At 46.8% G+C, this 25,759-nt stretch overlaps 1 protein-coding gene across 1 annotated transcript; it reads left to right on the top strand.

The window, feature by feature from the left end:
* The first annotated feature begins 533 nt into the window (after nucleotides 1–533).
* Nucleotides 534–13,818, top strand: NFIL3 (nuclear factor, interleukin 3 regulated). Its single transcript, XM_027615426.1, has 2 exons — nucleotides 534–634; nucleotides 11,976–13,818. Exon 2 carries the CDS (start codon nucleotides 12,129–12,131, stop codon nucleotides 13,515–13,517), a length of 1,389 nt encoding a protein of 462 aa, XP_027471227.1. The 5' UTR covers nucleotides 534–634; nucleotides 11,976–12,128; the 3' UTR covers nucleotides 13,518–13,818.
* Nucleotides 13,819–25,759: the final 11,941 nt, after the last annotated feature.

Raw genomic sequence — 25,759 nt, forward strand, 5'->3', positions numbered from 1 at the left:
CGGCGACCGGAGGGCGAAGGCAGCGGTGGGAGAGCCGGACGGCAAGGGTGGAGGGGCGGGGGGTTTCGGGCCCTTCCCCAGCTCGCCCCGGTTGCGGCGGCGGCGCTGGCCGTTGCGCAACCCTAGAGCCGGGCGCGGGGCGCGGGGCTCAGATCCTCGCGGCGCTCGGGCGGCGGCGCTGGCCGCGGCAGGGGAGGGACGCGGGCGGCCGGCGGCGCAGCGGGGAGAGGGGGCAGAGCGGAGCGGGCGGGGGGAGGGGGGGGGGGGCGGGCCTGGGGGGGCGGGGCCGAGGAGAGCCCGCCCCCGCTGGCCGCGGCCATTGGTGGCGGGCCGGGGGCGGGTGCGGGCGCGGCGATTGGGGCCGCGGCCGCCCGTCACCGCGAGGCTGGCGGGCGGCGACGTAGCGCGGCGCTCGGAACTGACCTACTAACACACATCTCCCGGCGCGGCCACGGCGCCCGCGGACCCGGCGCGCCGCCCGCCTCCCGCGCCGCGCCCTCGCCGCCGCCCGCCGCCGCCCGCCGCCGCCGCCCCGGAGGCCCGGCCCGAGCCCCGCGCGCCGCGGGGCCCCGCTCCCGGCCGCCCGCGCTCTCTCCCCGCCGCCCGAGCTCGCCGTCCCGAGAGCAGGAACACGGTAAGCGTTCCGCCCACCGCCGCCCTGGCCCGGCGCCCCGCTCCCCGCCCGCTCCCGGGGCGCGCGGCCGGCGGGCGCGGGGCGCGGGCCGGGCTGTGCGCGGGGCTGGCCGGCGGCGGCGGGGAGTGTGCGCGGGGCATTTATTACATAAACTTTTGCTGCCTTGTCAGGAGGGGACTCGCCACCTTAAGGTGGCTGCTTTGATTGCAGCGCCCTCGCGCCGGCACGTAGTCCGGGCTGGCTTGCGCTCCCCCCCGCTGCTGTTGCATAATGTCTCCTGATTTCAGGAAAATTGATGTTTTGGTGGAGGAGAGCGCCGGGGAGGCTGAGCCATCTCGAGCGGGAAGGGCAGCGCTCCCTCCTTTCTCGTCCCTTCTGCGGGGCTGGCGGTGGGGGAGGCGGGGGGCGCGGAGGGGGCTGAGTAAATGGGACTAGTCTTGATTTTCTTGTTGAGAACGAGCGTTGGTAGCGTGAACCGTGACGGCATTCCGAGAATGCGTGCGCGGCGTTTGTTTGTGTCAGGGGCTGTGTCTGCACCGACGTCTTCCACCCTGTTTGTCGTCAGCGTGTGTTACCAGCGCCCGGGAAGGTTGTGGGATTTGTCCTTGCGCAGATTGCATAATCTGTCCACCGTGAAATATTGGCTAGGGTTACGGGCAGATGTGGGAATGTGCACGGACGTGTGCAATGATTTGGAAATTTTAGCGCAGCGTTGGATATTAGATCGTCATTTATATCTATACTACGTCCCAAATAAAAAGATCTATTTCTCAGCACTCCTACAAAACATGAAGAATTCCTCGGGTTGTATTCTGATCTTGGGTACTCCCGGGGTTCGCCCCTTAGGTGTCCTGAGCTATTATTTTTAAATCTGGGACGAACCATTGTGGCGTTTACCTCCCTACCTTCTTGATTTTCACGTATTCCATTCCATCAGCCCTTTTTCTCACCTTATTGTCATTGCTTTTTCAGACACGACAAGACAGATCGCATAATAGTTTCCTGGAAATGTTGCATTATGTAACTGCCGAATTTGCTGGCAGTCAGCATAGGAAGCGGGAGCTAATTACGTGATTTTATAATCTTGCTACAAAGAAAGTAGGACAATCTCAGCCTTTAAAATGTCACTGTAACGTTTTTTTTTTTTTTTTTTAAGGATAATTTTAAACAGGAAAGTAGACAACCGGGTAAAGCATTGAGTTAGCTCACGCTGCCGAATGTGTGTCTTTTGCCCTAAATGAAATGTGCGTTCTTCTAAATTTAGCCCTATCACATTTTAACAATCGTGGCCTCGCAGCGCTATTTCTGGTGTTTTCTCCAGGGCTATGTGCAAATACAAGTTCAAGGCCATTTGCTGTAGTTTTAACTCTACGCCTTCGGAGACCTTTGATAAGATTGTATTTTTAGGAAGGCATTTCGCAGAGCCCGGTGATTTGCTGGATGCTGACTCCCATTTATCTTTATAAAGGACACTTTAGGAAAGTGCTGTGTTCCCTGAGAACAGCAGGGGATGGCCAAGTGTCATCTTCTGGTCTTGGCTTTTGTAAATAACAACAGGGAATGAGGTCACAAGTATTTATTTCACATCGTGGGTATTTTTTTTTCTCCAGACCAGCTATGATTTATGGGAAACAGATATAGGTTAGTGGATTGCATTTTTTTGGTGTAGATTCCCTAGTTTTATTCCTGTGAATATGTATGAATATATAATGTACCCATATTTTAAATTTCTTCCGGCACTCTTAGGTAGTGTAATTATGTGTGAATATATGTATATGATGGTGTGTATATGTCAGATTTTTTCCCCTGACGTAACATTTAAATAACTAAAGAGCAGGGTTTGGGTTTTTTTGGGGGGGGAGGGGGGCGTATTTTAGACATTCATACCTGGAACAAATTATATTACCCCAAATAATTGCAGTTGCTTTCCAACAAGCTAATACTGCTCCAGGCCCCCCGGTGTCAGACCTCGACCTACTTTGGAGCTTGGGCAGGGAGCCCCGGGCCTGCAGTGGAACACGTAGCGCCACCTTCCGATCGCGACCTCCAGGGGCGCGCCCTCCCGCTTGCGGGCTCTTGGGGGACGGAGACAGGGGGCTGGGAGGTGGGGGCGGAGCGTGGGGGCCTAGGGTCGGGACCCCGGAGCGCCCTGGGCGGCGCTTGGGCGGGAGCCGCACCGCGGCCTGCGCGCCTCCTCGCCCCCTCCCCACATTCCTTTGTTCTGGCGAGGGGGTCCTGGCAGCGCCGAGGCCCCGCTGCGCCGCCCACCCGGTGGGGGCGGGTCCCGGTGAGGCGCCGCTCTGGGGGCGCGGAGGGACCTGTGCCGGGGAGTGCGGGTGCGCTTAGGGTTCGCCCCGCCGAGGGAGGGGAGAGGAGCGCAGCCGGGGAGGAATGGGAGGGGAGCTGGGGAGGAGCGAGAGGCGCCCAGGGCGAGGCGCAAGGAGAGGGCAGCCGGGCGGCTCGGCAGTTCTAGCGGCCTGCCTCCTGCCTTTTGCCCCGTGAGCTTCTGAGCACCGCGCACACCTTTGTTCCAGGCGGCTTCATTGTATTTCGGAGCCAAGTGCTTCTTGATTCGTGAAGTGAGAAAGACTAAGAAAACCTCCAATGTCAACAGACCACGGACATTGGGGGTGGAGACGCTCCAGCATTAATGGTGATGGAAAGGGGCGCCCGGCTTGAATGTGGCTATAGTCGAGTCTTTCTTTTTCTTTCTTTCTTTTTCTTTTCTTTTCTTTTTTTTTTTTTTTTATGAACCTTTACTTCATGTGGTCAAAGGCTAGAGTAGAAAGAACTTGAATTCCCCGAGTTCAAAATAAAACAAAAATCAAAACGCCCACGTAGACGCCGCTGTCCTACTGTAAGACTACAGTACTTTCATCCTGGCATAAAGACTTCTGAGAGTGTGCTCAGCAACTGGTTTGCAGTGAATTCAGGGCGACATCACAGGTGTTCTCCGGCAGTCTGCTTTGTTGAAAAGTTGGTTTCTCTGGGATCACATCCTACATCCGTGCCCCTCAATCAGTTTCTCTCTTGAGCTGCAGGCCACTGTCTGTAGTTAGGGACCAGCTCTGGCGGAGTGCTTAGAGTTCAGGCTCAGAAGAGCTGGGCCCTAAGGCCCCAGCCTGTGATTTTTGGGAGCTGCTGTGATCTCTGCTGGTGTCCAGAGTAAACTGAGGGAATATGACCCATCGAGCTGGGTAGTTTTGAGGAGCTCAGTAAACCGTTCCCATACAATTCACCAGGAACCAGACTTTTTTTTTTTTTTAATAAAGGCAGTCACCTTCATTTTTCTCTGCCTAAATCTCTGTCCAATAATAGTAAGGACTGAAGTTTGAGTTAAGCCTATAATTAAAGATCCTTCTTGGGATACATTTTTGTTCTAATAATGATTACTTTTTTTTCCCCCTCTCAAAACTGTGTGCCATTGCGTTCACTGGTAATTTAAGTTTGAAGTGAATTCTTGACAGTGTTGCGGAGCCTCCGAAATCACTGGGTTAATGTTTGGGGGAAGCGTGGGTAGGAACACAGAGGTGAGTTGGTGGTGGCAGGAATGATGTAACAAGTGCCACACAGCCCTGGCTTTTTCCAGTTCCTTTGACTTCTCTGTGACGGCTTTCCTTGGCCTGATCATCCACATCTCTACACATCTGTGGCCCGAGACCAGCCGAGGCGGGTTAGACCCCACAGATGGGCCCTCTGGGAAGAAGTGTGCGCAGCCTGTGTGCTTGACGACTAAGGCCGTGTCCTGTGAAACTGCTGATGTTTGGCCTTTTTGATTAATACACAGATTTCATCTGGTTGAGCCTTCTACCTGCCGCACAGGGCAGGGCTTCCCTAAGAATGGTGAGAGGCTCAAAAGCCCTGGCACTCAACATCGGCATTGCCTTGATGCTGCTCATTCTTAAGAAATAAAATGAAGAGCTTATTCCTAGCCCCTTAGCCTGCTTGTGCCTGACACTGTGCTGCCTTCTATCACCATCCCCATTCTACAGGTGAGGGAGTAGAGGCACAACAGATGGATTAGCAGCCCAGCCTGAAAACGGGAGGGGGAGCTGTGCTAGTAACACCCCCCCCCCATCTCTCTCCCTCCCCAGAGTGTGAATGCTAGCTCACTGGAGTCTTTGAAACAATTTCCTTTTCTGTGTTAAAGGCTTATCTTTGCGAAGTGCAATTATAACATCAGTGTGATGCAACAACCTGAAAATTAAAAACCCTTTGTTAGAGCGCTTTCCCGTGTTGAGCAACTGCCTGACTCACCCACGGAGTGGATATTTCTAGTTGACCTTGCCTTGGTCCACAGTCAGCTCCACCAAGTGAATGTGATTGCCGCATGGCATGGAAAAGGTGCAGTCATGTTGCCTCGGCTTTATTTTTACCCGAGCTAAAATCACACATACTTCATTATTTCCATTGTAATCCAGATGGCACTGATGCTGTGAGGAGTTGTTTATTTTTAATTTGTATTGAGGGAATGAGAGCACACTTGGGATTCGATTCAAACTATGACAGAAACAATGTAATTGAAGCTCCTTTAATATGCATTTCTGGGTTTTGTGAGGTGTGCCAGTATTTCACAGGATTAACACATTGTCTGATATCCTGTTATTTTCCTAAATTGTATTTGAGTTGATTTTTATCCAGATCAGACTCATTGAGAATGTCGAAAGACGTTGACCTTTGATCACAGACATTACATAAGAGTTTTTTCGGTTTCAAAATTAATTTGTATTACCGCTACCCCCAATCACCTCTCAAATTTCTTTGCAAATAACTTTCCTGTAGTTAAAAAAAAAACAAAACATTTCTCATACGGTTTTAATTAGAGAGCTTAAGCTTGTTTTTATGATAAAGTTTAGTGGGGATTTTCTAGATGCCATTCGTAATAATCTGTGCTTTGAGGACTCAGTTTCATTGGAATCAGAATGATCTTTGTATTACACGCCTTTAGTTATCAGACCATGGTGTCTTTATCAGTTAACTCTCCAAGGATCTTAAAGGGCAATTCAATAGCCTTCAAGTAAACATGAAAACATTTTTTTTTAAAAATCCGTCCTATTCATAAGGCACATAGTAAAGTAAATGACATTTGTAATCATCTGCTCACTGGGTAAGAAAGTGAAATAAAAAAGAAGAAATCAAAAAGTCAAGCTGAGGAGAACTGGAGTGGTTGGTTCTTCAGTGTACTTACAAACATTCAAGAACTTTCCCTAACCCTCCCCACCTCAGTCCTGCACCCACACCATTTCTGCCACCATTCTGCGTGTTGCACGGGCTCTGCTGGGGGGAACCCATGGCAGAATTTCCTGTAACAGTTACTTTGTGATTGTTGGCGTCCCTTAGGATTTCAGATTAGTTGTCAGACTGATACATTATCTTTGGAAGTAGCAAGGAAACAAGCGGTCCCCACTTTGAAGTGACTGCAGCTTTCTAAAAATGCTTTACTATTCCTCTCCCCCCCTAACCCCATACCCAGATTCTTCTCCCTCTTCAGTGAGGGTGTGGCTGGTCTTTCCTTCCCCAGCCGTGCAGTTGTTTCTATGTGTTAGCATCTTTGCCCTTCCTGCACACAGTCTTCCGAATATTTGCATTGTGCGCTGTAGGTTACAAACACAGGCCTCTTATAAAAGAGTGTCAAATTATACTGTTTCATATTTCAGTTCCTTAAGTTCTATCAGTGCTATCACCAAATGCAATGTTGTCATATCTGTTAAGATTGAATCTAATTTTTAAGTGGTCCTTTGTTGAGGATGAGAGTGCAAGAAACTTGAAATATTTTCACATAGCATAAACTTGATCAGATTTTGACACATTTATTTACAAATGCGCCCAAATAGAAAAAGTAGGTTAATTTGTTGCTATGATAGGACAGACTTTGGCAAAGCATGAGAATCACTCACTGTATGTGTGTGTTCATATCTGGATCACGTACACATTTCTCTCTAATGTTAGGGTTAAAGTCTGTGTGACTAGAAATAGAATTCTCTTGCTGAACGGGGGGCACTTCATTGGCAATTAGAGAGGTTTAGCATAGTTTTATTAATTTAAAAAGCCTTTGGGGCACCTGGCTGGCTCAGTTGGTGGAGCGTGTGACTCTTGATCTTGGGGTCGTGAGTTCCAGCCCCACGTTGGGCATAGAGATTACTTTAAAAAAGAAAAGCCTTTAATTTTTCAGCCTGATGAGAAAATCCCCTTGTGACTTCAGCGCTCGCTGAGTTTTTTCACACACATTCCCCCCCCCCGCATCCCCTTTGACTGCACATGCGTATTTCTTCCTGTTTGATCTTTGCTTTTAAGTACTGGATTTTATTCTTATCCACGAACAGAAGTAAAGCGTTTTATTGAAACAGTCATGTCATCAATTGTTAACCCTACCACGAGAAATGTAGGTTGACATTTTGCTAGTTTTAATAGTTTAAAGAGCTGTGAATTGATTAACTTTATTTGCTTATTTTTCACCGAAATGACATGTATCTCAAAAACAAGCAGCTCTCTGCTTAGTGGACAGATAGTTTACAATTTAACATAAAATGATTTTTTTTTTCTTTAATGGTACCTATACTGTGCCTCTGAGGGAATAAATGGCATATCCAGAGAGTGGAGGACAATGAGATAGTTCTCTTTCAAAAATGCTTCCCAAATATGGAGCACTCCAAATAGTATCTCATCTTGTGTAAATTTTTAAATCAAAATATGTAATACAAGCTATTTGTAAGAAGACGTCCCCTTTAAAGGGAGCATTAATAACAAACTTTTCTCATAGTAGACGATTTAATGTCTAAACTATTGGTAGGATTTTAGATGCTGGAGACAAAATGTTCCTTCTTGTTTTGGAGAGAGTTTGAATTGCCAGCCACGGTTCTTCTGGGAGGGGCGCTGGGGGCCGGGACGGGCGCAGGTCTGTCTCTGTAAGCAGAAGTAACCATGTTACTCCTCGAGGAGGAATTTGGTGGAGACTTACAGGTTGTGAACTTGTATTCTTTTTTAGACTTTTTTAAGCCAAATTATAATCTTAATTAAAGATCACGTTTAGGTCATCTGACTTGAATACACATGACAGCTCAGCGTTTACCAAACCTAACTCCCGCCTGTGGAAGTGGTGTAACGTATTCCGAAAAGCATGAATTAGAGACAGTGGCCCGCGTTAGGGACGGGAAGATATGTCGGTGGGAATGTGGTATCTCCGGCTCTTCGATTTCTCTTTCTGTTCGTGTTCTTATGAAGCAGCCCTGTTATCTAATGGGGGTGGTGAGGCTGATCACGCCGAACATGCCAGTGTCACAGAGCCGGCAGGAAGGGACAGTTGCCTGAGAAAGGAAATGGAAGGGGCGCCCACAGTCTAGCACTGATGGCGGCCCGAAAGCGTGACGCAGAGGCGACGTGGGCGTTAAATCAATGCGAAGGGAAAACAGTTTGGAACAGAGTCGTTAGTTGAGCATAAACCCCGATGTGTTAGAAAGCCGTGTAAACCACGTTAGCACTTCTTTGAGTTCACTCTCAGGGGACACGACTGGTTTCTAAGGCCCAGCTCTGCCCTTCAGCACTGTGTGATCTTGGGAAAGTCACTCAGTCTCTCTGTGTTTCAACTACCCACCTCCCCTCCATGTTGAAAATGGATACTTTTTGGTTTTGTACCAAAAAATCATAGGATCCAATGCCCCTAGGCATTGTTTTTCTTTTCCCCTATTTTAGCATATAGGATTGTCAGGAGATTAAAATTTTAGCAGAGATGAGAGTTTAGAATGTTTTTGTAATTCATTAAATACTCTCGGAATATAAAACCACAGCCAAAGAGGCTGGAGGAAAGTTCCAGGTGGTACCTTTGTTGCTTTAAGGAAGTTCTCGCCGCATCTGGTGGTGCCTTACTACTGCAAGACTAACGTAGTAAATGGGTGTGTATTACTCAGAAGTGGGAGTGATCCAGAAGAGGAACTGGGCACGCACCAGAACAACCCTGTGCAAGCGTCGGAGAGGGTGCTGGTAGGGGAGCTGGACTGGGATCTGGGCTGCAGCTGAGCTCTGCTGCTTAACCAGCTGGGGGGCATGGGGCAGGTCACTGGACTTCTCCGAGCCTTTTCTGTTTTGAAAACCGTTGTCGTGAGGGTAATGAACACAGGAGAGGCCAGACCCATGGTCCCTACTGTGTGGTAAGTGTTCAGTAAATGGCACCTGTTGGGATTGCTTGTGGTGTTGTCACCATACCAAGAAACAAGCAGAGGGGCTAGAAAGGATGTGCTGGGTGACCCGGTCCCCATGTTGACGGCTCCCATCACACTTGCCTCCCCTAGTGCTGGGTTCTCCGGTCTGGCTCCCGCAGGAGACTAGGAGTACCTTGAGTCTTGAGTTTGGTTTTCCCTCCCTCTTTATGTGCCCCCAGTCTGGCTCAGTGCCTGGTCCACAGTAGGCGCTCCGTATTCTGTGTTGAATAAATCAATTAATGAATAAGAGAAGCTCTCTGTTAACAAGTAAAATGTCTTTTTTTAGAATTTACATAATAATATTCAGTTAAAAAAAAACTATCAGAAAGTGTTTCACTTATAAAACTCCCTTAGATAAGGCAAATGAGTGACTGCCAATCAAATGTCGGATACCTCTACATTCAGTTTGTTGCTAGGACACAAAGACAATACTTTGCACCCTGAAAAAAATTGCAGACTAGTTGGATGTACAAAACAAACCTGCAGAAAGACACAGTGTACGAAATCAGCACCTTTCTGGGCATTATCTCATACACGTGATAAACTTTTTTATCAAGTAAAAAATTATTTTTATCAAGTAAAAAATATTGATAAAAAATATTTGATAAAAAATATTACAGAAGATACTCTTAAGATAGTAGGTGGTGATTTGCCAGTGAGTCAGAGAGACAATTAGTATTTGCAGATGAGGGAAGACTCCCAGATTCTGGTACATGTAGTAAAATTCACATAGGAAGGAGATTGAAAAGAAAGGAGACTTCCTGTAGGTTTTGAATGTCCCAAGGAGGTTCTAAAGATGACAGAGTGGACACGTGGTGCTTTGACTGCGAGAAGGAGGGGTCGGAGAGATGCTAAGACACGGGGGATACTTTTGTTAGATGGAGTGTGGGGCAGTGTCCTCCACGGAGTGTGGTGAGGGCAGCCCCCCCCCTGGAGGCTCCTGGCACATGCGGCCTTCGGACCAGGAGGCTGCAAAGTCCCAACCCCCCTGGTAGATTTGAAATGATAAAACTGGGTGAGAAATGGTGAAATAAGGAAACGTTTAGGAAGAGTAACTAAGGCAGAATGGTGGGGCATTTCAAAAGCGTAACTGTGAAAACTCACTGGGGAGACAAACGTAAAAAGCATGTGACTTTTTTTTTTTTTAAAGGAGGGGACACAGTTTAAAATGCAAGGGAAAGAGTGAGTCTCCAGTGGAAAATGTATCCAGATAATAGTGTTCAAGGAACTGTACGATGTTTCAGAAAACAGTACGTGAGGAGCTGGTGGAGCTTTGACGGACACCCCCCCCAAAAAAGATCGGTGCCATAGTCCTCCAGCTGGTGAAGGTGTTGACTCTGCCTCAACACTCAGTTGACTGGGGTGGTGGGGACTTGGCCGAGCTGGGGAACAGAAATCTTTGCTAGCCGTGAAGAGTCCACTGATATGTAGAGGAAAGAATGGATTTTCGTGTCAGAAGACGAACCTGAGTGGGAATATAGAAAGCAGTGTTGTTGCACTAAGTGATAACTGGAAAGATTCCCTTTTTACACCATCACTGCCTACTGTGCAGACTCCTTGCCTTCAGGTCGTGTTATCAAAAACAAACTGAAACTTGGTGTTATTAATCATGGGTTTCGCTAAGTCGCAACTGCCTGTTTCCATGTTGGCTCAGCTTGACGGACAAAAATGTGGCATTAAACCTTACTCTTTATGATTCTGAAATTATTACATCATTTCTTCTGTTCCTTCTGGAAAAGGCGCAAGAAGCTGGCAGGCTTTTCCAGCTGATAAAATTAAACTTCACTTCATTAGTCATTACAAAACTATGCACAAGAAAGGGAGAGTGATGTAAAACAAAAACATTAAACCTTTTTAATGTGGCAGGAGAGAGTGCCGTATGCAGATAGCACTGAAGGAACGGTGGTCTCCTTTATGAAAGTATTACCTACTGGGAAATCAGGCAGAGAAGCCCTGTCAAGAAACACAGTTGGGTCCAAAAACCACCACAAAAAGATTGTTATTGGAATCTAACATGGGTTTATTACCTCATGTCAAGCCAAATTCAGATTATAAATATCTCATCAGTGGAAAAGGAAGCTAGCCGATGGTTCTATTTTTGAGGGTTTTTTTATATTTTGTTTGAAACTAATTAGTAAAATGGAAAGAAATTCTTTCCATAATTACATTCCCTGGGTTTAAAATAATTTTAAGTTTCAAGAATGCACTCTACTTAAAAAAAAAAAAAAGGTCCCTTTGAATAGTAACTGTTTATTTTAGTCCCAAACTACCGCATAAATGAAATCTGCTGGGGCAGACTTTTCAGGACCCCCCCCCCCCAAAAAAGCACCTTGGGTGCTTCAATTTTAAGTGGATGTTTGATAAATCAATTTGAAGGAACCAGAAAAAAGGAGGAACATATCTAATGTCATAGCACAGATGCATCAGAAGATATGGCTCTATTGAGAGGAGTCCTGTACATCCAGGTGTGCCGAGCCACCTGGCAGAATGCAGTCAGGGATGTGATGGACAGCTGTGTGTCCACATTAGAGTCAGATCAAAACAACCACGACTCGGGTTGTTTGTGTGGCTTTTATTTTCATTTTTGTGAAAATACAGAGTTCGCTTTAGAGTATATTTTATTCCATGTAATTGCAGAATTTGTGTATGGGTATGAGAGTTTACCTGGGAAAGTTCCTTTGAAGGTGGGTGACCGTGTTTGCTCTGTAGTGATGTAAATGTCACCTAAAATTATTCAGAAGCACCACGATATGCAAGTACCATTTAAAACTTAACCAACCAGAGGCGATCTGTCATTTCCTTCCTGGGATGTCCTGTCTCTGCGTGCCGCGCCCTCCTCCCCCCGCCATTTCTGCTCCTGAAACAGCCTTCCTCTGTTTCTGCCTGGGCACATGCGGTTTTGCTCCCAGTGTCCTGGACCACGTGGCACTCTGCTGAGTGGTCTCACTGGGGACTTGTCCTCTACAGCCTACAGCACAGGCATTTGGGCCCCTCCCTATCTCCTTTTCTCAATGGCAGCCTCTTTGAAGGGAAGGACTATGTCTTATTCAGACCTGTATGTCCTCCATGCTTAGCGTAGCTCCTCGTGCGTAATTGACAATAAATACTTACCCAGTGGGTAACACTCCTCTCCTGTATGATTGCAGGGAACCTAGGAGGAAGACCCCTGCTCCATTCAGTAAGAGGAGCCAGCGAGATTCGTTCCGGACAGCAGAACGGAAGAGAGAACATTGATGGCTTTCCCACCGCAGTTTTTAAAGCATTTGTGAATACTGGGGAAGGAATCTGTCCTGATTCTGATGCAGCTGAGAAAAATGCAGACCATCAAGAAGGAGCAGGCATCCCTGGATGCTAGCAGCGGTGTGGACAAGATGATGGTGCTGAACTCTGCGTTGAGTGAGGTCTCGGAAGACTTGACAGGGGGTGAAGAGCTGCTTCTGAATGAAGGCAGCGTGGGGAAGAGCAAATCTTCCGCGTGTCGGAGAAAACGGGAATTCATTCCCGATGAGAAGAAGGATGCCATGTATTGGGAAAAGAGGCGGAAAAATAACGAAGCTGCAAAGAGGTCTCGGGAGAAACGTCGACTGAATGACCTGGTTTTGGAGAACAAACTGATTGCCCTGGGAGAAGAAAACGCCACTTTAAAAGCTGAGCTGCTCTCCCTAAAATTAAAGTTTGGTTTAATTAGCTCCACAGCCTATGCCCAAGAGATTCAGAAACTCAGTCACTCTACCGCTGTGTACTTCCAAGACTACCAGGCGTCCAAGTCCAGCACCGGCCCCTTTGTGGATGAGCACGAGCCCTCGATGGTGACGAGCGGCTGCATTTCTGTCATCAAGCACTCCCCGCAGGCCTCCCTGTCCGACGTTTCTGAAGTGTCCTCGCTGGAACATTCGCAGGACGGGGCTGTGCGGGGTGGCTGTGGGAGCCCCGAGAGCAAGTTCCAGGCCATCAAGCAAGAGCCCGTGGAACTGGAGAGCTACTCGAGGGAGCCTGGTGATGAGCGGGGCGCCTACCGGGCCTCTGTCTATCAGAACCTCATGGGGACCACGTTCCCCAGCTATTCCCACTCTCCCCCTCTGCTGCAGGTCGCCCGGTCCTCCAGCAACTCCCCCAGGACGTCGGAGACAGATGACGGCGCGGTGGGGAAGTCCTCCGACGGAGAAGATGAGCAGCAGGTTCCCAAGGGCCCCATCCATTCTCCCGTGGAGCTTCAGCGCGGCCATGCCACCGTGGTGAAGGTTCCAGAAGTGAACTCCTCCGCCTTGCCGCACAAGCTCCGCATTAAAGCCAAAGCCATGCAGATCAAAGTAGAAGCGTTCGATCACGAGTTTGACGCCGCACCGAAACCGGCCTCGCCTATGGACGGGACGCCCAAGAGACATTTCGAACTCGAGAAGCATACTGCCCCAAGTATGGTACATTCTGCCCTCACCCCTTTTTCAGTGCAGGTGACTAATATTCAAGATTGGTCTCTCAAATCGGAACACTGGCATCAAAAAGAACTTAATGGCAAAACTCAGAATAGCTTCAAAACTGGAGTTGTGGAAATGCAAGACAGTGGCTACAAAGTGTCCGACCCAGAGAATTTGTTTCTGAAGCAGGGGATAGCAAACTTATCTGCAGAGGTGGTTTCACTGAAGAGACTCATAGCCACACACCAAATCTCTGCTTCGGACTCTGGGTGAATTACTACTGAAAAGCTCTGGGTCTTTAGAAAGCCGTCATTTGCAATAGATGAGTACGTTTTGTATTAGGCTGAATTTTCACTGGACCCGTGATGTCATTCCACTGTAATGTTCACACATTGTCTGCTGGGTGTCTTTTTGTGCACAAATTATTATGGAAATTAGATTGTGTTATCAACTCTGCCTTCTGTATAGTAAAATAGTCCATACAAAGCCTGTATATATTGAACATTATTTTTGTTGTTCTATTATAAAGCGTGTCAGTTACCAGTTTCAATAAAGGATTGGTGACAAACACAGACTTCTGCTCCATTGCACTTGATTTTATGGGGAAAAAAAAGCAATTTGAGTTCTAAAAGTGGATATTAAAATATTCCATGTTTTACTCATTCGGGGGAGTTTTCTCCCCTGCGTTGGGGAAAGCCAAAATGTAAGTTCAGCACATAATTTGTTTTTCTTCTAGTTTGGCCCGGGCTATAGTAAGTTTGGAAACTTTACAAAGAGAGGGCAAAAAAAAAAAAAAAAAAAATAACAATGACTTTTCTTGCATTTGAGACTAATTTACTAAATTACTCCCCATTATCTATTATTTTTCTTTAAGCTTAACTTTTCTGTGGTTTTGTTTTTGTTGTTGTTGTTTTAAGTAGAAAAATCCAAGTTGTTTGGCATCAGCCTCTCTTGGGTCATCTCTTTTTTGAGTATGACACATTCATGTGGATGCTTGAGTCACTGACCCACTTTATTAATTAGAGGTTCTTTTAAAAAAGAGTGTCTAAAGACTAAGGATGAAATCACTTTCATGTTATTCTAAATCTTAACAGTTCTTGACTATAACCATCTAGGGAATTAAGCTAGTGAAATTCCATTTTTATTTAATTTCCAAAATTCCAAGAACACATCAGCTGTCCCATTCCAGCATGTATAGTCTTGAGTATGCATCATGACTTGTTATTTTCCACTTGGCCAGTGATGAATATAAATGGTAGCTCAATAGTAGAAACTATAATGCAGAAGCCCACAATAAAGCGTCATTCCAAGTCACTTAACGCTAAGACGGTTACTGATGATTCGTCCAGCCTCCGCAGTTGCCTGTACAAGTAGGTGTGGTGGGACCAAATGTCTCCTGTTGCAGGGTGGCACTGGCTCCCGGGTGGGGTGAGAGGGGCAGGCAGATGCCTTCTCCAAAGCTGCTGTCCTCACGAAGGCCCTCTCCAGATCCAGCTCTTTCCCGCTGACCTCCCTCCTGCTCTGCAGAGTGTGGAGGGGCTTTAGGCACACGGGACATGTGCGGACTTAACCCTCACTCTGCTCACTGCCCCGTGTCATGATGCCCCCCAGGAGGGGCCTGATTGTAACACCCCATTTACAGGGCTGCGGTCTTTTTGGCTGACCAGTTTGAACAAAAGCTTACTCCTTTATATTTTTAAAAGTGGCCCTTTGAGTTAAGGGGCCACATACATGCTCCCTACTCTGTCCTTTTGGTCACGGTGACCTTTTGGTCAGTTTTCTCTCTGAAATTTCCTGGCTTGTAGAGAAATGTGGTTTCTTCTCAGCCCTTGGCCTTCTCTCTTCATATTTATCAGTGACTGGGTGAGGCCCAGAGGCAAACCCATCTCATTTCAAATGTTACAAAACATAGGAGGACTAAAATATTGCCTGGGGGTCAGGACCCCCCCATGGAATAGAATGGGTGAAATGAACCCAACCTGGATATAGTAAGGATACCATGTAAAGTCAGATTCCTATATTAAATGGGAAAAAAAAAAATGCCATCCACGTTCACAACTGGGAGAAAAAGAGTACGGTAAGTACGTGAGGAGGGGGTGGGGCTCTAGTTCCCTCCTGTTTTGCTAGGAGTCAGCTCCCAGTAGGTGTGGGTTGTGTCCACACAGTGTCCGAACACGAAGACACCTGTCCTGTTGCACAGGGCGGACAAGTTGAGGTACAAGAGGAAACGCTCCAAAGGAACTTAGCAGACGTGTCATATCTCACAGCCGTGAACTAGAAGATATTAAGAAAACTGACAAATTGCCCCAAAAAGAGGTGAACCATTTATACCGTGTGGTGCTGGAAGGGAGAATAAGAACAGGTAGATGAGAGAAAGAAAGGTAAATCTGGGGCGCCTGGCTGGCTCAGTCAGAAAAGCTTGCGACTCTTGGTCTCCGGGTCACGAGTTCAAGCCCCATGATGGCGGTAGAGAGCACTTAAATAAATAAACTTAAAAAATATGTATTTAAAAAGAAAGGTAAGTCTGAGTTATTTTAAGGAAGAAGCAGGCATCTGTCAGAGCAGTGCGGGAGCGAAGCGGCCTGCCTGAGGCCCCAGAACTTCCACAGAAATTGCTAGTGAGAGCCGTCGGGGTGAATATTTGCATTTAAACATGATTGGATGCCGTTTTCCTCCATCATCTTGCCTTATAATTTCAGGGATCTAAGATACAGTTGGAATGATGTGTAGAATGTTACTCCTTAAAAATAAAAGAGTGGCATAAACAAGCAGTTCCACACTCACCAGGATCAAAGAACTGTCGTGTAAATACACTGACACTTCCGACATCGTGTGCAGGGAAACATGACCACCTCTCCCTCCCGCTCACAGAGCTCCTCAAAATCATATAAGATGCCCATATGCCAAATAAATCTGCAACTGTACCCAACAAATAAGAATGAGAAGGCTCAGAACAGCACAATTCCCAAGCATTCCCAGGAAGATGGCGCTCAGGTAGGGCCTGATGGGGAGGAAGCTGTGAAAGCCCGGAGCCCCCACCACAGCCCCAGGCACCGCAGAGGGAGGGGAGCCCGCTGACCAGCCGTGGGGTTCGTGGGGACACGGCCGCAGGAGCAGACCTGCCCAGGAGGAGGGCCCACAGGCAGGGCATCGCCTGGCGGTGATGGCAGGTGCATGTGTCCCCAAAGGGGCCCACCTAGTGGCACGTCACCCTCCCCTAACATGTGCAACAGTATCTCATTAGTCCCCACGCCCATTTTAGGAAGGAGAAGACTTGAGACTCTCAGCGGCCAGTGCCAGGCCGCCTGCCACCAGGCAGGGGGGACCGGTAAGCCCCATGTGGCACTTCAGTCCGTGCCTAGGGGCAGCCCCACAAGATGAGCGGGAGCGTCTCTGAGCTGCAGGAGCAAAGCCGGGAATCTGAGACTGGTCCAGCTTGTTAAGTGGCTTTTGTCTGGATGAGGAAGGCTGCTGCGGAAACATCTCCTTTTCTGTTGGATAACTGTCAGGGGAGAACTATTTTACTTTTCTTCAAGGGTCAACTATTCCCACAGAAAAGCAGCTAACACCTGTGTGGCTTTCCCACACGCATGTCCACATGCATGTTCACACTCATGTTCACATGCATGTCCACATACATGAACTCTTCAGAAGTCCAGTCACCTTCTTGGCACACAGTTATTATCCATCACAAACTTCTTTTAAAATCGTGTTAAGTCAAAAAAAAAAAAAAACCCACTGGTAGCTATTAAACTTATTTTTAAAAACCAGAAATTATCCCTCAGAAGTGAGAATCATTGGCAGCACCCTCTTGGTTTTTCTTTTCATGTGATTTTTGGGGGCTGTTGAGGAAGTAGTACAATTGTTGGAGTGATTTGAACAGGGTCCCCCAAGCTACGTGCACCAGGAAAACTTAAATAGGAAAAACTTGCCAGGGATGTGAGATCTGGGGACTCAACATGCCCAGGAGGCCGGAGAGATAAGAGAAAATTCACGATTATGAAGTGTAGTGAATGGGTATGTCTTCCGGGCAGGTGAGGTGAGATAGGACGTGTTTGAAGGCATTGGCCGTATTTTCCATGGAGCTAGCTTGTACTGATCTGAACAGACATGAGGAAGAGGTCAACCAGACGGAGAACTAGTGGAGCTAAGCGGTAGAAATCCAGGCAAGGGAGAGCAAGCACTTGCCGCTGCTGTGTCGTCGTGCTAGGGGCCACCAAGGAGTGGTTGTGTTGTTGAGCGGATACACTAAATACGCTAAGTAGCCCACTGCCATGTCTGCTCTCTCTGATCTGTCAGCCTTCCCCCCCTTGAGAAGGAAAAGGTTACTGTGGGGAAAGTGCTTGACTAAAGTCCAAGGTTCTGGGGGGTCCAGAGCAAGGCCCCTTCGGAAATGCACAGGGATGAAACCCTGAGGCTGGGGGAGAGGGGACAGCAAGTCTTATGGCCGGGGGCACGGTAAAGGAGATGAGGAAGGAGCAGCCCCCAAATGGACCCCCCTAAAGTAAGCAGATGTTTCAGTGTAACCAGGTTAAAAGTCTAACAGCAGTGCCTGATTTCCCGTGAGACAGGGAACTTTCTCTTTGAGAAAATAACTTCTGGTTTGCTGCTGGGGTCCCAGGAGGGCCCTAAAAACAGTGGCGGCACAGGTCCAGGACCCCGAGAGAAAGAGGTAGGTGCTTTGCAGAGAAGGTGCAAGGAGATGGGGGTGGCAGCTTGGGGCACCGCTTTTGACAGGAAGGGGGTAGGGAATAAAGAGAAGGGAAGGAGGGGCTGGAGGCCCACGAAGGTCACTGATGAACATACGGTAGAAACACTTCTCCATGTCTTCCTCAAAACGACAGTAAGCCCTACAGGCTCTCTAGTGCTTTGTGCGAGTGTTTGATTGTTCGCCAACTTTACATCTGGCGCAGCGTTCTACACAGCAAGGCAGCTCACCTGGGGGCAGGCACCAAAGGGGATGCTGAAGGTGGATGCCCCAGAAACCTGAAGAATCTGGAAGGGGTTCTGGACCTTGACCACCCAGGCAGCTGAGGCTCGGAGGCCACCTTCTCCGGGCCTGGGGGTTAGGGAGGCCCCTCCAATCCTCAATAAATACGAAATGCCTATGGGTACCCAGTTTTGTGCTGCATGCTGTGGGGGAAACAGAACATAAAGATACAGTATCTCCTTTTGAGTTTTGAATTTGCTTGAGGAGGAAAGACTAAAACTCTGAACATGGTAACAGCCCATAGGCACCAGGGAGAGGTAGAACGTGTGGGAAAGAGCAGGCTAAGAAAAAAGCTCGGAACACATACAGCAGTCATGGTGCGGACCTGAGGGGCATCTCAGCAAGAGAAGCTGGCTGGAGGCGGGAGAGAGCTCAGCCAACAGCAAGAGCAGAGGGCAGTGATCTTCCGCCGCGGGGGAAGCACGAAGGTATGCTGCATCCCCAGAGAAGTGAATTCCTTTAGAGGATTGCTCAGACAAAATTCAAAAGGAAATATAGACCCAGTTGCCAAAGGACCTCGAATCCCAGGCTGTAGAAATTGCCTGGAATCACTTGGGCAGTGGCTGTAGGAAATGTCATCTCATAACCCACTGCTGAAAGATGGGGAAGGGCAGGAGAGGGGAGGGCGGGGTGAATCTGGGACGGGTGCATGGCCGGTGTGTGACGGTGGGAAGGATGCTGTGCGTAGACACACAAGCAGAAGGTGCCTGCAGGGACAGCAGATCCGGAAGCTGCTTTCAGAGTTTTTTGCCCGAACTGATGGGAACTGTTTTGCCTTGGGAGTGCAGCTGGACACAGTTGGACTCTCGAGTGAGCACACATGCATGAGGATATATGGTGCTCTGGGTTCCTGCACAATGCCACTAATGGTATCTATACTCTGGGGAGCTCTTCCTATGGCCATCATGGAAACGCAAAGTTACTGTGCTGTATTATTAGGGTTCTCCAGAGGAACAGAAGCAATAGGATATGGGGATATCTGTAGACATAGATATAGAGAGAGACTGAGATTCATTGTGAGTAATTGTCTCATGCAATTATGGGGGCTGAGAAGTCCCACAATGTGCTGTCTATAAGCTGTAGGCCCAGGTCTAGCTTTTTAAAAAATGGGTCCATCCGTCCATCTACCTATCCATCCATCAACCCAGAGAAAGAGAAGAGAACACATGTACTAAAGTCATTTAAAACATTAGATATTAATAAAGGTTACTGTATCACATTTTTGGACAAATAAATGACAAAAGAATTTCCAGTATTGTCCTCACATCTTGTAAACATACTGGGCATCATGACTCCACTTAACGACCACAGCTCTGTGTCAGGGGGCTCAGAGGCAGAGGGCTAATAGCTCTTTGTACACTTGATGAACTAATTGGGAATCTCTTTTTAAAATGTTTTCAAAGGTGTATTTGAGGACCTCCATTCAAAGCTCTTAGGTATTTCTGAATTTTAAAGCTATATACACATTCCTAGTTATTCTTCCCCCCTATTTCTTTTCACCAGCCTGGATTTTAGTAGGTAATATAGCATTATTGATATTTTCCAGTTTTGAACTATTTTTGACACCTATACTATCTTGGCATGGAGGCTGGCTTTCATAAGTGTCTAAAGACTTGCCTGTTACAAGAGTGGGTAGGAAAGTCATGGATCTGCCCAAGTGTCTTCCAGTTAAAGCCAGGGAAAGGCTGCCCCGCACACCAGCGAACGAAGTCTAATGACACAGAAAACTACAGGAAGCTGCGCTTGGAATCCATCACAAGTTGTGTTTACTCCAGATTCCAGACACCCCCTTATGGAATAGAAGGCCAAAGAATATAAGAGCCCCTTTTAAAAGTCTGGGGCCCCTGGGTGGCTCAGTTGGTTAAGCGTCTGCCTTTGGCTCAGGTCATGATCCCAGGGTCCTGAGATCAAGTCCCTCATTGGGCTCCCTGCTCAGCGAGGAGTCTGCTTCTCCCTCTGCCCCTCCCCCTGCTTGTGCTCTCTCTCTCTCTCTCTCTCTCTCTCTCTCGTTCAATTTCTCAAATAGATAAAATCTTAAAAAAAAAAGTGGTAAGTCCTCTGAGGGCTGGTGTTCAAATAGGATTCAGGGAAACAATCACCTATTAAAGTTTTTGTGGAGAACATCTCTGGATTAAACTTGGAAGGAATACCATCTGGCCTCCGAACTTAGAGCTTCTTTAAAATTACTACTGACCCCAGAGTCATTCTATTTTGTTATTTTCTGCCTTGGGTTCCAGCAGCCTGTCCAATATTTGTAAGACATTTATAAGATTCGCCATCTGCTATAGCTCACCATGTCCCGGGCTTCCGATGTAATAAAAATATTAATTTAAAAAGTACATTTTTAAACTTCTTATCCCCTTTTTATGAATGTTTCCTAATGAATCCTTGTGAAGCCATTAAGGTAAGTATGATAATTTATTATTACGTATTTGTTTTTCTATAAAATGAGAACAGCTTGTCTGTAATGGTAACAGAAGCTTCCAGAACATCTGCTTTGAAGTTAACTTCCAAAGGCCTCGCGTGGAACAATCTGTTCTCCGTGTACAAGACTCAATCATTGCTCAAGTCCCTGAGAAGCGATGGCACCAAACCAACCACTGCTGGTTTGATTTACACTATTTTTAAATCATTTTATTTTTGGCAGTAGATATTCTGTTCTTGACACACACTACTTATATTCCACCAATATTCTGTCTCTGTGCTAAGACTAAAGATTCAGTCAGGAAGAGATACAATTGACTATATGTAGATATATGGGAATAGATAAATAGGGAATGCATTTATAGTGAATCTTTGAGGTGTTCTTGCTATTTGAGGCACTCCTGCAATGAGTCAGAGGATCAGAGAGCTGGGTTGAAGTAATCTTGCACAACCCACAGGATAGATATCTGCAGAGCTTTTGTCGTGTGATCAACTGCGGGAGCATTTCACTTACAACCAATTTTACACGTGGCTTCCTGGTTAACTTTCTCAAATACAAATACGATCAAAGCCAGTCTTCTGGTTTCTTGCCATGGAGACAGCTTGGCTAGTCAAGGTGTGGTCTGAGCTCCAGTGGTGAGAACCTGACACAGAAGCTTCTAGAAATACAGAATCTCGTGCCCCACCCAGAATTAGAATGGCATTCCAATAAGATCCTTAGGTGATTCACATATCCTCATTGAAGTTAGAGAAGTGTGATCTATAGGAGTAGTTCCCAAACTCTGTCTTGGTGAAATTAGTGAGAAATGGCAAGTATAGTGAGTTTTTCATAAAGCTAAATAAATGTATTTAACTTTTTGCTTTTTTTCGTAGAAAGTTAGGACTCTCCTACATTCTCAGTGGTGTTCCTTGTATAAATTGATGTTGAATTACAGATGATAGTAGTTTGGTTTTTTACTTAGTAAAATAAAAATTCAGCGTTGTATGTCAGCTTTCTATTAATTTTTATTTACCTGATAAGAGACATGCAAACGCCTGGGAACATCTAAAATATGGAGCAAAGGCCCAGCTCCCTCAAGTGCATGGAAGGCTCTCTGGAACCATCACCCACCCTGCCTGCTATCACCCTCCAGTCTATTCTCTCGCCACTATGCTCCCGTCTCCAGCTTGCACTACTCTGGACTTCACATGTGAAGCACTTTCTGCTACAAATCCCAGTCTCTGTCTGACAAGCTCCTTCAATGTCAAGCTCCACCCCCCCAGCTTCCACCACACCTGTGAGGTCCTTCTGAATGGTGTTGTCACATGCTTTTCACATTGCATGAAATATTGCGTGTTTAGGTGTCCATCAACACATCTGGACTGCATGCTCCTTCGAAGCAGATGCCATGTCTCCATCGCTGTCTCCTCAACTGCTTAAAGATCGACACCACACACATAGTTGCTGGATGCATTGGACATATTTGGAAAGAAGCACCGTCCAAGGCAGCTATCCTTAAATGCTCCATTTGATAGGATGAAGATGGCCAACGGAAAGTCTCCGATTCCAGGAGAGCAAATCTGCTCTTGGTTTGCCTCTCACTTGCCATGTGACATGGGCATGTCACTGAATCCGTTGGTGCCTCAGTTTCTCTATCTGTGAGGCAGCAATACCTGACTGACCTCGCTTCACTGAATTATCTTGCCCGTGAAGAGGAAAGAATTATGGAAGAGCTTTTGAAAGTTAAAGCTGAAACATTAAACAAATGCTTAGGTGTAAATATGAGTGCCATTAGCGTGAAGACATACCCACGCTGAATGCACAGAAATGGAGAGCAGAATGGCCGCTGTGAGAGGCCAGGGGCTGGGGAAGTGGGGAGAGTCTGGTAAAGGGACACACACACTTCCAGCTGTAAGATGGATGAGGTCTGAAGATCTGATCTAAAACACGGTGACTACAGTTGATGGCACCATATTGTAGAATTGAAATTTGCTGAGAGAGGAGAACTTAAATGTTCTCACCCCGAAAAAGTAAGTATGTAAGGTGAAGGATGTGGTAAGTAATTCGTGGGGGGATTCCTCTCACAATGTATACGTATATCACATCATCACATCACGCGCTTTATGTTACAATTTTGCCAGTTATACCTCAATAAAACTGGAGGAGGAAAAGAATGAAGGAATATCATATACGAGTATTAGGTGACTGTTGGCATGCTAAGGCTGTCACAGCAAAGCACCACAACGTGGAAGGCTTAGTCTATAGATACTCTTTTCTCTTGATTCTAGACGCTGGAGGCTTGAGGTCAAGGTTGGTTTCTCCTGAGGCCTCTCTTCCTGGCTTGTGGACAGCCGCCTTTTCCCTGAGCCCCACATGGTCCTCTCTGTGTGTGTGTGTCTGTATCCTAATCTCCTTTTCACATTGGGGCACCAGTTCTATTGGATTAGCACCCACCCTAAAGACCTCATTTTAAGTCTATTACCTCTGCAGAAAACCTGTCTCCATTCTGAGGTCCGGGGGTAGGGCATTTGGGGAGGACACAATTCAGCCCATAAGTGATTTATTTAAGTTAGCATAGTTTAGTATTTGGTGGAGTTTTTATAAAGATACGGTTTATAAAACCTCATACTTGGCTTATTCATTCCACAAATGCAGCCAATTGTTATGGTTTCCCATGCTTTCCAACAGTAGATCACTTCAGAAATGCAGGCACCATTAAATTAGCCATGGTGATCCAAAGCAGTTCACCCCCGTAAGTGGGATTTGACTCCAATGTGACTCAAATAGATAAAGACGTGTCTACAGTTTTTCAAGTTATAAAGATACAGAAGAAACATAGTATAGAATTATAGAAAGAAAATGTTAAGGCTTCCACTTCTCCAATCTGATCCTTGTCAGATAACCAGTGTTAAGCAGGTCAGTAGTGTGTATTTTTCCATATTAAAAATGCCTGCATGTGAAAATGGACACAGATGTACGCATATATGGGACTCCGTATGGAGGTATTTTCACACCCGTTTCACTTTTATCAGTAATCCATCAAAATATCTCAGTTTCATGATATAATTTCAGTGGAAGTATAGTTAGCAGCTCAATATTACATATCATCAACACATCTCAGTGGGAGGAAGGGCATATAATGCACCGTCCACTTGCTGGTAACAGCAGCAAGTCCTGCTAGATTTCTTTCTAGTGCAGACTTCGCTGGTTGGCCACCTGACTGCTATGTCCAGTGCCCTGTCCTCTGACAGAGAGGCAGGAACAAAAGAGATGTCCACTTTCCTGGACTCCCTTGCGATGAGAGGTGGAGATGTGACCCGATTTGTCAGTGAAATGTAAGGGAAGTCGGCTGTGGCTTCTGAGAAAGATCTGTCTCTCCTGATAGAAGGGAAGGTGTCCACAACTCTCTTCTCTGCCATGAGATAAAGCTGCTTGAGGCCACCAGGCCCATGGGGGAGGGCCAAGAAAACAGCAGTGGTGCTCCGACTTCCAGAAGAAGAGCTGCCCAGGAACTGGACATGTTGAAATTAGGGACTTCTCTTCATCAAAATACACCATCAGGTGAATTTATTGTCAGTCTGTAGACTGGAAGATCTCTACCAGTGCTGATAACCAACAAGAGAGTCATAATCAGATTCTACTAAAAACTCCTACCAAACCATAAGAAAAGGGGTACACTTCACCATACAGGAGAGCCAACTGGCTAATAAGCATATGAAAGAGTGCCCAACATTCTTAGTTATCAGAGAAATGCAAATTAGGCCACAGTAAGATCCACCACTCACCCACCAGAATGCCTAAAATCAAAAGGCTGAAAATACCATGTTGACAAAGATATGGAACAAGTGGACCTTTCATACCTTGTTGGTAGGAATGTAAGTTGGTAAAATAAATTACAAAACTATTTGTTGGTATCTACTAAGGATGTGCATATCTACAAATCTCATAACCCAGCAATTTTGGAGATACATGCCCACACAATAACAGCAACATTATTCATAGCTAAAAACTGAAAATAACCCAAGTATCCATCAGCAGTGAAAGAGATCAAGTAATCCTGGTATTCTCACATAGGGAACTATTGTACAACAACACATGAGCAGTCTGAAGAGGCATGAACAGCCTCAGTAAATCTTACAAACATAACATTGCACAAAAAAAGAGCCAGACTTAAAAGAATACATACTGTAGAATTCCATTTATATAAATTTTTTTTTTTAAAGGGTAGAACTCCTGTATGGTGTTAGAAGTCAGAAAAGTGGTGGGTTAGGGGGAAAAGGGAGATGTATCAATGGGGAGAAGGGATGAGGAAGCTCCTGGGATGCTGGCAATGTTCGGTATCCTGACCTGGGTGGCTCACTTTGTGAGGATAAATCCAGCCGTGCAATTATTATTCTGTATTTTCTGTGCCTCTGTTATACTTTAACCAACACAGTTTTTGGATAAACTGCACTTAAAAATGGAGGAGGGGAAGTTTGTGTCCCAGGCCAAGCATCTGAACTTTCTCCATAAGAAACGGGGAGCAAGGGGTGCCTGGGTGGCCCAGTTGGTTAAGTGTCTTGCCTTCAGTTCAGGTTGTGATCTCAGGGTCCTGGGATCGGGCCCCACTGGGCTCTGTTGCTTAGTGGGGAGTCCGCTTCTCCCTTTGCCTCTCTCCCTGCTCTTGCTTGCTCGCTCTCTCAAATAAATAAATAAAATCTTAAAAAAAAAAAAAAAAAAGAAACAGGGAGCTGGCGAAGATTTTTAAGCAGGAGAGTGGACTCACTGGGCAGCGGTGAGGGCAAGAGGTCGGTCAAAAGAGCAGTCAGGGGGCGGTTACAGCAGTACGGGAGGAAAGAGAGAAAGAAGACTCGGTTCAGGGCCGCTGCGGCTTGGGTAGGAGCATCACCAGGAGCAAGAAATGAGAGCCTGAAGGATCTCAGTGAGCAGCTGGGATGTGAAATGAAGGGCAGACAAGAGCTGAGAATGGAACCAGGGTTTCTGGCCAAATATGGCAAGACGTAGAGGATGCAGTCAGGAAGGAGTCATTTCCCCATTGCTCTAATCACTGCCGCCCCAATTAGGCATCACAGAGGTGACCCCTCCATGCTCTCGTCCCCTTCCTCATCCCCACCACCCCCC

This window comes from Zalophus californianus, chromosome 13 (genome assembly GCF_009762305.2).
Source record: "Zalophus californianus isolate mZalCal1 chromosome 13, mZalCal1.pri.v2, whole genome shotgun sequence".
Taxonomy (NCBI): domain Eukaryota; kingdom Metazoa; phylum Chordata; class Mammalia; order Carnivora; family Otariidae; genus Zalophus; species Zalophus californianus.

Bases quoted from the DNA above. Each gene is read 5' to 3' on its own strand.
- NFIL3 (XM_027615426.1), top strand. From the start codon at position 12,129: ATGCAGCTGAGAAAAATGCAGACCATCAAGAAGGAGCAGGCATCCCTG.